The 15,715-nt window shown below is 32.4% G+C and overlaps 2 protein-coding genes across 2 annotated transcripts in view; one reads left to right on the top strand and one right to left on the bottom strand.

Annotated features, from left to right (window-relative positions):
- LOC145265754 (S-crystallin SL20-1-like) overlaps window positions 1–15,715 on the top strand; it is a 334,046-nt gene that overhangs the window by 74,053 nt on the left and 244,278 nt on the right. The window lies entirely within an intron of this gene.
- LOC145265251 (S-crystallin SL20-1-like) lies at window positions 49–8,513 on the bottom strand. The gene is made up of 6 exons (XM_080121035.1): window positions 8,381–8,513; window positions 2,657–2,752; window positions 2,248–2,363; window positions 1,611–1,664; window positions 1,387–1,494; window positions 49–213 (listed from the first exon to the last, which is right to left on the bottom strand). Exons 1-6 carry the CDS (start codon window positions 8,511–8,513, stop codon window positions 49–51), a joined length of 672 nt encoding a protein of 223 aa, XP_079977161.1.

The following is a 15,715-nucleotide window of genomic DNA, read 5'->3' as shown; positions in this document are numbered from 1 at the left end:
CAAAATAAACATCCATCTTGGCGTAGTCGTTTCAATCTTGAAGCTTATTTACCAACAAGAGTTGCAACGGTTCTTAAAGTAACTGACCATTTTGGGGTGGTTGTAGAAACGGTTGTACAGGCCCATCATTCTTGGGTAGTTGCTGAACATGTTGGGGTAGGAATTGTACATCATCTCCATGCAACAGTAGAACATCATGTCACACCACATCATCTGGAAGAAAAGAAATATAGATAAACTATGTTATGCGTGTGTAACAATTTATAGAAAACAAGTGGCCAACACTATACAACAGTATATATGTATACCTATATATCCATATTTTACACTTTCATACACATACACGCACACACACATACACATACACATATATAATTATTTTTAAAAGCGACTATTTATTATTCGCAAAATTATATGTTTCATCTCACTAACAATAGTCAGTGTGGCTTGTATAACTGTATTGCTAATAGAACGGTTCGAATAATAGAAATTGAGTAATTCTAATGTAGCATTCTGAACAATTTTGTCATCGTGACGGTCTATGGATCTAATAGAAGAAATCAAATACATTGTAAAACGCGTGAAAACGAACCAGGCCGTATTTTTCTAAAGTGATGATTATATATATATATATATATATATATATATATATATATATATATATATATATATATATATATCCATAAATATAATTAAGTATATGTATCTCTCTCTATATTTCTCTCTCTCTCTCTCTCTCTCTATATATATATATATATATATATTATATATATATATGTATATATAAAATAAAAAATGAAAAAAATATTTTTATATCATCAGATCATCAACGAAAAGTAATAAAGAAGAACCTCTTTAGACCATGCCATTTCGAGGTCAATGCTTCTCATCAGAAGAAAAGAAAAACTAAAATTGTATAAAATGCAAAATATTTAGATAAAACCTGGATGAAGAACATTTAGATTGAAAATTAAGGATTTGCTTAGTAAAATATATGAAAGGTGACATAAAATACAGGGATAAAACTTTGAAAAATTAAAGAATATCAAAATATAACTAAAATGAAACAGTTAAGAATACATGAATAGGAATGAAAACAGAATAAAAATTGAAAGGGTAGTGTATATATGTAAGTAACAGTAAAAGTAAAATAAGGATTTTAAATAATTTTAAAAAAATTTTCTTGGAAGTGATTTCGATAACCGTAATCTGCTTTTTCTGTATCCACTCCCTCTTTTCTTCATATTTTACTTATTTACCCCTTTTCCTTTTGTTATTTTATTGTCTGTTCTTGTTTAATGGTCCTCGTTATTTATTAGTGATCTCAATCTGTTATGTTTACGTATTTTGACTTACATACTTTCCTTGATTAAAGTCAATACGAACCTGATCTCCCATAAACCACATGTTTCCGCCATTGCGCATGCACAGGCACCTCTCCATGAAAGGCATGATCCTGTTGAAAGTGTTCATGTATCTCCAGTACATGTAGTTCTAAAAGCAAAAAAAAAAATATATTGTCACTGATAACACTTGCGTTATAGCATTTCAACAATTTAATTATTGCTTCATTTCGATTGGAATATTTTTCAAAGTAAAATTCAACTTACATCATAGTTGCTGCACATGCTGTCACCGCCGAATCCCCAGTCGTTCATGTTGTACTGTGGGAAAAGAAAGAGAGATTTTTAGAAATGTTTGTGATAACGATCAGAGTATATTAATATTTTCAAAAGTGGTCAATTAATGGAAATAGATTTCGTTTTTTTTAAATCTAATCGACTCAATGTTTTATAGCACACTAAATCACTTTGCCTATTTTTCTCTGCGTATTGATACGCCTCTCTCTCTTTTTTTTCGCTCTCTCTCTCTCTCTCCTTTGCATTGCCTTTTTCTGTTAATGTATCTGCTTTCTCTGTTTTGCTTTATATTGCTACACAATGGATGGTCATATGTCGGATAGCGATTACATCAGATAATGTTAATCTTTACTAAGATTGTCACAACCGGATCTCCAATCATTCATGTTGTACTGTGGAAAAGTTAGAGAAACATTTAGAAACATTTTTTTAAACAAAGCAACATATCTAAATAATATAATCCTTCCAACTAAAATAACGCGTATTTTCAGAGTCTAACTGTCCAAGTTACTGCTGTATTGTTCAGGAGAATGCCGTTCCTCTGCTAATCAAGTTCTATTCATAGCGCCTTTAATTACGTAGATCTGTGACTCTTTCAATAACTCACCCTGAAGTTTCCGTTCTTCCAGTGGTAGTACCTCATATAATCGTGCATAATTTCATAAAAGCAGTCGCTGATGTAATCACACCTGAACATGTCCATGGCGTTATTGGGGAAGAAATCTATAAATATAAAATTGAAATGGTTCTTACCAAAGAATAAATATGAAAACCTGATTTCGTTTTAATGTTTCTAATTAAATAATATTTTAAAACTATTTTTTATGCGTTCTTTAGATTGCATTGGAAACAATTTGTTAAAATGTATTTTATTTTTTAAAACTGATTTCATCAATCGAGGCAATGGTTAAGTGAATTAAGATTTTATTTACATTTTAAAGATAGAATTGTAATCAAGAATTCATGAAATTTAACAAACGGTAGATAAATTTGATAGTGTAATAGAAATCACTTACTGAATTCACGAGCCATGTACCTACAAATGGCCATTGTCTCTGGCATCATGTAACCATTGTCCATCTGCAGACAAGGCAGGTAGTTGCAGGGGAAATCTAGAATGAATAAAAAAAATATTGAAATATGATTTATTTTTAAAAATCATTTGTTAAAAATTAGTTCATATTTAGTTGTACAGTCGTATTCTGCTCTAGCACTGTTCGCAAAATCGAACGAGGATATTTTCCGCTGGCACCAAAACCTTATCTTATATTATCGAAATAACATTTCCCTGTTGCTGGCGATATGTGGCTGGTCCTATGCAGTTTTAGGAGGTCTACCCTCTCCCAGTCTTTATCTTATCTTTTTAAAAGGGGATTAGATTATTGCTGATCTACTGAGATGTCTTTATTATCAACGGGGCTGCCTAGGTATTTTTTGCAGTGATCCTCCTCGAGAGCGCTGACTTTTGAATCCCATTTTCCGACCCTAATGTCACATTTTTTCGCATTGGTACTGAGATAAATATAGACAACTGATCAGATCGTTTAGAGAGAGTTTATTCCATTCAGAAAAAATCCATTCTGCATTATTTATTGTTTAAGTTTATCAAAATCCATCAAAAAATACTCCCATGTATAGTATACTATTATTAAAGCGTTCTTGCAAATCCTTAAAACTATTTCTTTCCAAAGATCCAAATTTCCAAAGAGGCAATCTGGGTTGAGAAAAAATAAATTTCCTTAGTCTAGAAAGATCCAGCATCGATTGAGGCCATAAAAGAAGAATGCAGCATAAGGAGAGAGTATATTTTGCCTATTATCACAGAATCAAGAAACACTTTCAACGTTAAAAAAGAGTAGGCAGACGCTAACTACCTGCTTCGTTGCTTTAATCAATGTGTTACTTTCCTTAATGCAAATAAATATTGGTATTACTAGTCATCGGTCTAGTAGGGTTAACCAGTGATTCGTGGAAACATGCACAACAAATTAGAACAAGTTTTAAAGTTTTAAAACGCGTGAACAAAGTTTCTGCCTAAAAAGTAACATCTTTTCCGCTTGCTCTTTATCTAAATTCCATTATCTTTCCATCCTTCCCTCCATACCAATCACGTTGTTTTCAACATAATTCTTGCCATGCGCCATTCATACATATGCTATCTCTCTCTTTCTGCTTCAATATAATAAAAAAAAAATTATCAGCACACTAACCTAGTTTCAGTGTTGTTTTTAGAACAACTATGCGTAAGAAAGAAAGAATGAACTTTTAAACCATCTCCCCTCCTATAAACTAATTTACTTACTATGTGACATTAATTTTCAACAAAGTTACTTTTATAGAAATCTAAAATATTTTTCCACGGATATCAAAATTGATATTTAAATGATCACACTGATTTGTTTCGCTGTGTTTCACCCCAAACAAGGCACAGTGTCACTTGGACGTAAGGGGATACTGTTCGGGAGCACACTTATAGGAATAGTATGTAGGTAATTGAGCAGTTCTGTATGTCAGTACAGTCAGAGAAGCAGTGGTTTAGTGGGGGATGCCCTTTTCTCTACCCTGCAACCTCTCTCCCACAGAAGAGACGTTGCGAGCCTGCCCTTGTTTTAGCGTTATTTCCATGGCAGATGCTCGTCTGAACTCCAATCTCTGGCCCCCCCTCGCCAATCTTTCACGAAGAACACCCGTCTAGCTGAATCCACTGTGAAAAATTTCCCCCACTCTTTATCTGTGCCTAAATCAAAACGTGAATTCCATGAACAAAGCTTCTTTCTTAGAACTGCACGCCTGTGGAACTCTGTTCCGTATGCCTGCTTCCCACCTGACTACAACTTGGATGTTGTCAAGTCCAACGTTAACAAATTCCTAATGAATCTTCCCCTTAAGTAAACACTGCATCAAATCTCCACACTAACGTAATGTACTTGCAATAACCCTTATCCCTGAGTGGATTCCGGGCCTTGATAAGTGGTGACCACTGTGTAATATATATATATATATATATATATATATATATATATATATATATATATATATATATATATATATATATATATATATATATACGATACAGATACTGTCAAGAATTAAAGGAATACATTATAAGATTGCGAACATCATGAATTTTGGAATCTAATTTTTGTCATTTATTCTCTATATTGCTCTGTAATTACATTGCGCTTCTTAAATAAGGATTGATATATATTATAAGAAAATATATTTTTATAGAAAAATATATATATATATATATATATATGTTTTGCTTTTCCTTTTTTTGTTTATTGTTTTTCGTTCGGCATTTTTTGACAATATCGTAAGGTTCCCCTCCATACGTTTTTTAAATCTCACTTTATTTGTTTTCTTTTCTCCCCTCCTCTCATATTTATTTCTGTAAGAAAGTTTCTTTAAACTTTAATATCCATGTTTGCGTTCCGTTTCTTTCACTCTGCTGTCCGTTTGTCTACTCCATATTTTACGGGTTTTGAAAGAGTCTCCCCATTCCCTTTTCTTCGGCACAATATACTGAATTCAGAGGATTTTTTTTTCTTTACTTATTTTTTTATTTTGTTACGTGAGCGCATTTATGTAATCACAACGTGAGCGTGATTGTAATCAAACATTCTTGAGATGAGAATTCATCATTTGTATTATTTGAACCACTGTTTTCTTCTTGGTCTTCAGTCTCATATTCCTACACGAACTAATGAAACACTGACTAAAAGCTCTTAGTAAATTAGTTGTTAATTACAGTGTTTTGGAGGTTCAAGATTCAATTATCAATACTATCAATACTAAGAGTGCATATACAAAATAATTAACACTTCTATCCGGCGATGGCTGTTCAGATTACAGAGTTTGAAAAAGATTTTGGATTATTCGTAGTATTCGAACCTCTGCTATCACCTTCAATGTTATTCTCACAACGTTTCGGTCGATGTAACCTCCGATATTCTATATGTGTATATTGTCGAACTCGGTGATCTTTCTTTTGAACTCGAGTGTATTTCAGTCAGACACGTAAATTTACACGGTATTTCCAACAGCACGCTTTAATAATCTATGGGAGTAACCATGACCAGGTAGAAGCCCTAAATAATTCGCAATTGCATCTAGGATAAACATTTAACCTCCAGAAGAGTCTCACTTAGAACTGAATTTACTAAGTACTTTATCCGTTACGCGACATATTAAGTCAGCCGAAACGTTGTGGGAATAAAACTCATTAAATAAGATGAAGATGATTGTCCGATTAATCAAAATAATACAAATTATCAAGGATCATCCAGTGAATTCAGAAATGAAGATTTCTGAATTCAACAATAGGCATATAAAGAAAGTCGGAGGTTACATCGACCGAAATGTGAAAATAACACTTAAGATGAGAACAGAATCTTTATTCATAGAAATAATACAAATAAATCGAATGCATCAATCAATTAAAGACAATATGTGGTTCGATTTTGCATATCATTTAATGTATGTCACCGGACTGGATGATTATTTGGAGACGTCTGTTTATATTGTTCTTATTTACTTGCCTCCCCACGAGGGCAGAGTTAGACACAAGATCAGTTATTAATGTGCGGTATCTATCTCCCTAGAAAGGAGCACTCTGGTTACAAACATAACAATTGTCACAGTCATGAAAAACCCCGCTCCACCGACCGAGGACAGAAAAGATGAAGTGCAGTATCAGAACAGATACCACACTGTGATCTCGGTCCAGATTGTTTTCAACCACAACAGACTTGAAGTAAATAAATAGCATATTTATTTAATGAACATTTGATGCAAATACTAGCGTCCGAACGATTAATGAATAGGGCTAAGACAACAGCATATTCTTTTCATTGTTTTGACTCTCGAGCGTGTATCCGTTGATATCTTATATGCTTTTATATAGAGTGATGGGGTTATCGGTTGATTAGCTGTGTCACCGTGTCAGATATATACTCGAGAGTCAATTTTAAGAACATTCACTTGTCATGGCGCTATTAATCTATTAGAATTGAAAACTAAAATAATCGGAACATTTTGGGTCATCGAAATCAGAAATTGGCGCCGAAACAGCTGGGCTGATTTTTAAAAAAGTTTACCAAAAATGTACTTTATATATCTGTGAGTGTTTTAGATAGGTTTTGTATTGGAATAATTCCGATGAGAGTACTCCACGAATCAAAAGTAAACACCTCTATACAACCTAAAATCACAAGTGCATTCGAAAAGTGTGCTCATTGCACCCGCAGAAAGTGTCTCAACCTATAAAATCAACAGTAGTTTCTTTAATAAAACAGAGGTGCGTTCGAAATTAATGTGTCTCTTTAAAGCACAATTGTACCATTATACTTGGTTTGCCTTTTAAACTTCAATTCAAGCTATTATATAAAAATAATTTATAACATTAACAATAGGTTTTCTGTAGTGCAATGTAGACTACAATGAATAGTGGATTAGTGTACTGTGGTTGGTCCCTGACTAGTGTAGGCAAACAATCGATGTTATTGAAAAATAGGCGCTTTCGCCGATTTCTGACATAAAGGTATTGGAAGTGTGGAACATTTATCTTCATTTAATCCCGGGCAAAACCGTATTTTTCTACTCGTCTAAAACTTCATTTTCTATCATTGATGATGAATTAAAACTGTTATTAAAACTACAATTTATTGGTCATCATATGGAATGTAGGTTTAAAATAGCACCGGAAAATGTCCCAGTAAAAATGAAAAAAAAAAACAAAACTAAAAAAAAAACAATTAAAAATGACACAAGTGAATGAACTAGCAAAAATGGCACAAAAGCAAAAATATTGCACAATAAATTTGTTAAAGATTTTATCACAATACATTAAGTTTTTCAAATTAAAAAGAAAATTATACTTAAAAATAGATGATAACTATCCACTAAATGTCTCCTCCTCTCCTGTAAAATTGAAATGTTACGTTTTTAGGAGATTTTAGAATCGGAATCAGAATCGATAATCGTATCGGAATCAAAAATTTCGAATTAAATCTGTAATTGTATTAGCATCCGGAAATATATTGGAAAGCGCATATGACTAAAAAAAAAATCTTATAAGCGACTGCAGTTATGAGCCTTGCACTTTTCTTAAGCTGTTGTGTAAAGTATCGATTTAACATGGTGTTTGGACCATGACTAACTTCAGAGAAATAAAAACTATCCTTATTTAATAAAAGAAAAATGCGTTTTAGGCATGTTTAATATAATCGAATAATTTCCCTATAAAGGGAAAAGAGTCTACAAATAATTAAACAATGGACAATTTAAAGAATTGAATGTGGATTTTGTGGTGATTTATTTCTCTACAAAAACCGTACAGCCTACCCTGCTATTCAATGGACATCAGGATAAAGAAAATACAAATTAATTGTGCTCTAAGTAATATAAGAGCATATGAATTTAAATCTACTCCTTATAAAGAGTAACCAATCTACGCACATGTTTACTCGTCCAAGGACAAACGCTTAACTTCCGATCCTAATCACAGCCACTTCTATATAAAGAACAGTCGGGGTACTCATATAGTAACCCATCTAACTATTAACCGATCTTACTATTGCTTAACTTCAGTTAACTAACGAGAACCTATGTTTACACATAATAATTAAATGTTTACACATAATAATAAAAAATACCATGTTCAAAGATCTAAGAATAAAGTTAGTAACGAGCCAAATAAATAAAATAATAAAAAATAAAGTGCGGAAACAGTTTCTCACCATTCCTGCAACGATCCCAGTCGGAGAATTCGTATCTCTTGTCATTGTATTTGACGCCAGCCATATGGAACATCATACGCATGCACTCGGCACGGCCGCGGCCATTGAAATAATGGAGAGTGTAGTTAGGCATGGTGGAGTGGTTTCCGGTCTACCAAAAGGAGAACAAGTTGTTGTGCTTCGAGTAACTCTAAGTTTTCTTTGAGGACATGTGGATGAACTAGACTCGTATTTATACTCTAAGGCTAATCAAGTTGTTAGCGCTAATGAACAGGTAAGTGTTTATCTGTCCAAGGACGCCTATTCAATATTTCCCACTTGATGGATTTGAAAAACTCTAAGAGTACATACTCTGTCGTCTAATTACAGTTTGACTTTTTTTTGTTCCAATGCACTTTTTCTTGGACGTGGTATTATATTTCTGATGAGAAGCTGCTTTCCAGACAATTATGGATTAAAACTTATATTATGATCGTTTTCTTTTAATATCAATAGTTAAACAAATGCATAGTTATTAAATTTTCGAGAATAATTCTTTTATGATAAAGTGTCGATGGCTTGTACATAAAGGTCTACTTCGGAAAATTTCCAGCTATGGCGTATCTGGAAATGGCTTCTCAACCATGAGTATTTTTCTCCCCGAAGAATTCGTCGATTGGCAAAAGTCTGAAACTCAAAGTATCAACTCTGCTGTGCCTTAGTGATGCATTCTCGACCCAATAACCTTCCTTATCTTCATCAATGATCTTCCAAATCACACGCTAATTTTATTTGTCGAAATATACGTAGCTGCCACTATCATTTACGGCAACATTTAAAAGGTTAGCCACGACCAACATCTGTCTGACTCGTCTAACCTAAGCACATTATGCAATAACGAAAAATGACTGGTTAGTTTTAACGTATCCAAAACAAGTTTCCATATTTTCATCATAAACGCTATTATCCCTACTTGATCCCAATTGATATGAATGACGCTTCTCTCAAGGAATCTCCCTGCTTTGACAATCTTCTGGGTCTGACCGTCATTCCTGACCTGAAATTGAAGAATTGCATCAAATATGTTGCCAATGTCACTGGAGAAATGTTTGCACCATTCTACTTCTATTACCAAACAATGTTTTGGGTTCTACCATATTATTTGAGCGGAAATTATAATTAAATAGATGTTTGTAGGAGTATATATTTATTTTTGTATCTATTCACGTGTAAAAGTATTAAAACAACTTTTGAAGGTTCATACTGAAACCTGGCTTCTAAGAAATGACACGTTTCTCATAGAACACTATCCACGTCCACAAATTTCAGCAATTTTATTTGTTTGTTTTCATACCGGTGTAACCCACTTTCCAGGTAGAAACTGATTGATTGTTTTGTATTCTTGAAACAAACTGGAAAACGGTGAGCAACTTGTACTTAATTTTGAAAAAAATGCTACTGATCAACACACTTATCATTTTACTTAGTTACATCAGATGTTTGTATAATTTTTAGGTGTTTTTGTACACTCCACCACAGTTATGTTGTTTGTTCAGGGCAATACCAGAAAATAAAGTAGTCGATTATTATTACGAATGTGTTTCGTAAGTCTAAATAGAAAGCCAGCTATGAGATATTTAGAATGGAATATTTATTAATATCGGCATGCATGTTAACTTGATAAAATGGAATTTTATTCTGACAGACGTGTTTTCAATTAGAAGAGGAATTTAGAATCAAGAGGCCAGTTTTGAATTTGGGAATAATAATAAATGGATTATGTGAGAACCATAATGGGATGACGTAATAAATTAGAAAGATAGCTTTAGACATATACCTGCAGTTTTAGTTAGTTACTTTGAACAATAGCGCATCGGTCGTTGGCCGGGTTGGACATGGAATGATGTCATCTAATCGATATGAATTGTGGGGGGATAAAAAATTTGACAATGTGAAATTGAAACTCGACAGAATACTTGAAGAATAACGGATTATAAAATCATAAATTTTATCCGGCGTTGCTAAAAAGAAGAGATGGCTCAATAAAAAAAAAGTTATGCTGTTTATGTATATGTTAAACACCCTCCCATACACACAGTGGGACACAAATGAAACGTTATATACACCCAAACGTTTTGTTATACACACATGTAAAGGCGGTATGCACTACCATATAACCTAAGGACCTATCGATATGAAAACTTACAAATTACCGCAGATAAGCGTATAAATGTATAAAGAATACAAATATAATTATCATGTATACTATAAGCAGGTATTGTCGGCTAAAAACCAAATAAGACTAGTTCCATACGTCCAAAGATCCCATATATGAATTTAGAAGTGTGTAGACCAAAAATTAATAGGATAGTTTAGTAGAAACCGTTCCGCACACTCACACGCACACACACACAAACACAAACACACCGGCAAGGCCACTCATATATATATATATATATATATATATATATATATATATATATATATATATATATATATTATGTCATCCCCTTAAAACAACTCGTTTCTTTACGTTTAGCACTTTTAGTTGAAACAAAGTCGGTCAATGTAACTCATATGCGCAGATCATCATATAATGATTAGATCAACCTGACAAACGTTAAAAAAAATTTAAAAATAAATGTTTAAATTTCAACAATATTTCTCGCGGTTAGCAGTGGCCGAATGGATATTTTCCTTACTAATGAAGCCAGAGATGGTTTCTGTTGCCGAATCAATTGAACGGTGTTAATCGAGACACCCTGTACTGATGATTCCGAAACGATGAAACACTGGTGTCTGCAGGTGTAAAATAATTATCATAGTAAATAATTATATATATATATATATATATATATAATTATATATATATATATATATAGATGGATAGATAAAAAGAGAGAGAGAGAAAGAATGAAAGAGAGAGAGAGAGAATCACGTTGTCACGCGCATTGACACCGACGTTAAGCGACGTAGTTAATACCAGATTGGTTACCATTTGAGAAAGCTAGTCGCTATATATAATCTTCCTACATTCATGCGGCTAGGAATCGCTTGTGAATTCAATATTCACATTGAAAAGAAACCGACATATTTCGCTCAGGGTAATACCACACCGGCTATTTCCGGTTCGGGTGTGTGTATGTGTGTGCGCACGCATGTGTGTGTGTGTGAGTGTGTGTGTGAAAGAGAGTAATTACGTTTGACAGTGTGAGAGACTATAGATTCTATGTGTGTTAATTTTCGCCAGAGTGTGTATGCGTATGACTGTTTTTACATTGTCAGTTGCGAATCGTAATCACCTCTCCCTAGTCTAGAAGGGGCGATTGGATTTGTTAGCCTAACTCTTATATTAGGGACTAATCTAGAAGTAAATTCTCCCCAACGCTTTCAACTTATTCAATATATACAGTTTCCATAAAGTCGGTGTGAACTTAAAAATCATATCTGTATTTGTATTTACGGTAAAAAATAATCATGTAAAAACGTTTCATGTATCTTCTTTTATGTCGAGTAATTTTTGATCAAAATTGGAAACACTTTTTTGATATACAGGGTGGGCGCTAGAAAAGCTGGAAATTTGTCAAACAACGTTCTATTTTTACAAAGAATGATTTTTACAAAGTTTTTCAAAGACAAATATTATACTCATAGATAATCAAAATGTCGTCCGTGCAATTCACTGCAGCGTCAAATAACGATTTATTTTTACAAAACTCACACAGCACCAATAAAAAAAATAGCAATCTCGCATTTTATTCATGATTTAAGTTCACCTCAAAATTCCCGCTTTTCTAGCGACTACCATGTATAAAAGCATATTCTCTTTTTTTATTCAGAATTAATTTAATCCATGACGTCAATCGAAAAAAAAAAATAGAAATTGTGTCCTTGCTGGCTGATTTGATGTTTTGGAGAGACGTGTGGAAACTAAAACTTGTGTATTAAAAACCTAATGTGATATCGGCCATTATAAACAAATTAATGGATGTTTTCTGTAAATTGCGAAATTGTATAAACCTTTGTATTGCTAATGATGGAGGACAATTTTGTCCATAAACTGCAACAACTTGACAACTTTTCTATTGCAAATGGTGTGAGGCGTGTGGGAATTTATTGTAATCCTTTTTCCAGATTATTTATATCTCAAATAAAAATAAACATATAAATTAAAAGGTATTTTTAGAAGGCTAGAACACTGCAGGAATGTACAGTCGTTGTTAATATGGTTATAACCATATAAAACAGAATTTAAATTGCGTTCCTTGATCTTAATATCTATAGACAAGTATCAATTATATAAAAAAAGAAAGACAGGGAAAAAAAAGAATTATTTCCCCTGGACATTCAACGGCATTAATTAATCTTTGAGCGTTTAAATTTCAATCTAAATAAAACAGCCATTTTGCAATTTACATCCTGGAGAGAGGATTTATTTCTTCACTGACGATGGTTTATTACCTGAGAGGACTTTTGGAATTAAATACCACCCACAGTTAAAATTCAGGTAGATAAATGAATAAATATACATTAAAAAATAATAATAAATAAATGAATAAAATATTGAATTATTTATTATTCATATATTTATCTTCACACAACGACTGCATTGTTCTAACCTTCTAAAAATAACCTTTATTCTCTAACAATGCTTCAAGCAAACTACGCCATACTTCTTAAATATATAAACTGTTTAAGTGCACACGGACTTTATGTTTTTCTGATTGTGTTAAGACAGAGTACTACGCGCGTATCCATATAACCGAAAACGATTTGGGACACTTTCCTTTGTAAACTAAATGATAGACATTCATCACCATTTTACTCTCATTGCCATATCAGTAATACGAGGGGCACTGTATTGTTATTTGCTGAGATATGGACTTAAAGAAGTTTTTAGAGAAATTACAAAAATTCTTTTCTCTTTTTTTTATGACTCAACGTATATAAGGACGTCATAATGTTCTCGTATAGTTGAAGAATGTATGATTTTCTTTTTTTTCTCCAATAAGACTATTCAATAAAACGATTAAAAAGTTTTATTTGCTAATTCTTCACTACAAAAATTTGGAAAAGCTTATCATATTGTTTTTAGTGAGTAGTTTGCAAAGATAGTTCATTGTTATATAACTATCCATATAATCATTGTTTATATATATATATATATATATATATATATATATAACAGTACATATTATATAGGGTCTATATAAACGTGAGGTATGTGTCAAATGGTCTAGTACATATACTGTTAGTTTGGTGGTATATATATATAAAAGTGAAATTGTCTCTGTGTGTGCGCGTATGTCTGTGTGTATACATTTCCCTACCTAACCACTCTGTCAATTTTTAGTCCACGGACTTGAGATTTAACATAAAGCGTATTGAGATTAGGAAGCATCTTTTTAATCGGTTTTCGGCCCTAAATTTGACTGCTGACGTGTCAGAGTTCAACGATTTGTCCTTTGAAAACTCTACCAAACTCATTCGTCAATTTTGGGTCTAAACACTTGAAATTTTAGATGTAGGTTACCTTGACATGGATGAAACGCTTAATTTAATTTGAGCCCAAAACAATAAATGTTAAGGGATCAAAATTGGGTTCAAAATTAAAAGAAAATTACTCAGCCAATTTTTTTGTCTAAATATTTTAAATTTTACGTAAAGTGTATTCAGATATATGGCAATCTTTAATTCGGGGTTTTGCCGAAAATTTGGCTGCCAATAGGCCAAAGTTTAAAAGATTTGACCTTTGCGACCGCTAGTAAACTATTCAAACAATTTTGGGTCTAAACATTTGAAATTTTACATAAAGGGTATTCAGACATGCAGCAAGTTATTTTAATCAGTTTTTTTTGGAAAATATGATTGTGAAGAGGTAAAAATTAAAAGAGTTATCCTTTGTAGACTTGACCAAACTCCTCCGCCGATGTTGGGTCTAAACACTTGAAATTTTCGATGTAAATTACCTAGACACGGGTCAAACATTTTAATATATATATATATATATGCACATAAATTTTAATATATATATATGCACATAAATTTGGTAACAGTAGATAGGGCCCGAGCAAAGCCCGGCTGAACTTCTAGTATTATATTAAATAACAATATTGATATTAAAACTTTATTCAAATTTTCAACCTTATAAACCTATAAGGAAGGTATACAAAATTTTAATTTTTTGACAAGGAGTACAATTAAAAAAAAAATTGTCCCATGGAGTTTCGAAGAATGGTCTTCTTCTCATCAGAAGGAAGAGGTTTGCAAAACATACGATACTTTTTTTTCAGGTTTATGGGTCACAGGAAACACATAATATGAAGTTTATCATATTTGCATCCAAATGTCATCTTACAATTTTAGACAGTTTCGAAAGATTCAAGGAGATTGAGAAGCAAGAAACAGAGCATTGCTGTGTCGTAAAATACGATTAAATTTGATATTTGATTAATGAAGATTTCGTATTTATTATTATATCATATTAGACCCAATATATAATAATGATTTTAAAAGTTAAAAATTACTCGTGCACAACCACCGAGAATTGAAACCAAAACGTTAAGCGTACTATTTACTTTTCCTTTGATGTTAATGCCTGAGCTATGAAGACATATTTGCTGTAAGGCTAAAAATTAAAGCATGAACTAATAGCTATTACATTACGTAAGCATAATCCTAATGTCATCGTTGGTCGTCACCTCGCAAATTCCATTTTTCTTTAATTTCCACACTTTTGCATCGATGTTACCCGGCTTAAACCTAAATATAAAGTTTCACATGGGTTCAAATACCCAAAATAATAAGTTTCATGGCTGAAGACACAAAACAGACAAAGAAGATAGTAGGCAAATTTTTTTAAACAAATATATAAATATACATAGAAAGAGGTTTGTGTCTATTGCTACCTTTTTATGTAAATATTACACGAATATAAATCATGTAGAATCCATATATAAATACGATAGCATACGTTCTATTTTCTGTATCACGCTTACATCCGAGTCGTTTAATTGCTTTGGACTTCTGTCTCTTGTAATAAATACTTTTCCCAAGAATTCTTCATACGATTTGGTTTCGGTTTCGATTATAGCTGATCGTACTCAAGTAATATACACTTTAAAAATAAATTATCAATAATACTATATAAGTTTTGGTTTCGGTTTCGATTATAACTGATGACACTCAATTTATATATATATATATATATATATATATGCATTGATCATCGTATAACGATTAGATAACCTTGACTGAAGTAAAAAAAAACATTTAAAAAATAAAATGTTTGAATTCAACGTTATTTCACGCGGTTAATGGTAGCCGAATGGATAGGTCTTTGCTAATCACGCCAGA

This window comes from Euprymna scolopes, chromosome 40 (assembly GCF_053919585.1).
Source record: "Euprymna scolopes isolate OS-2025 chromosome 40, ASM5391958v1, whole genome shotgun sequence".
In the NCBI taxonomy this organism is placed as follows: domain Eukaryota; kingdom Metazoa; phylum Mollusca; class Cephalopoda; order Sepiida; family Sepiolidae; genus Euprymna; species Euprymna scolopes.
The sequence above is the reverse complement of the archived record's forward strand: the minus strand, read 5'-3'. Positions and strand labels throughout refer to the sequence as shown.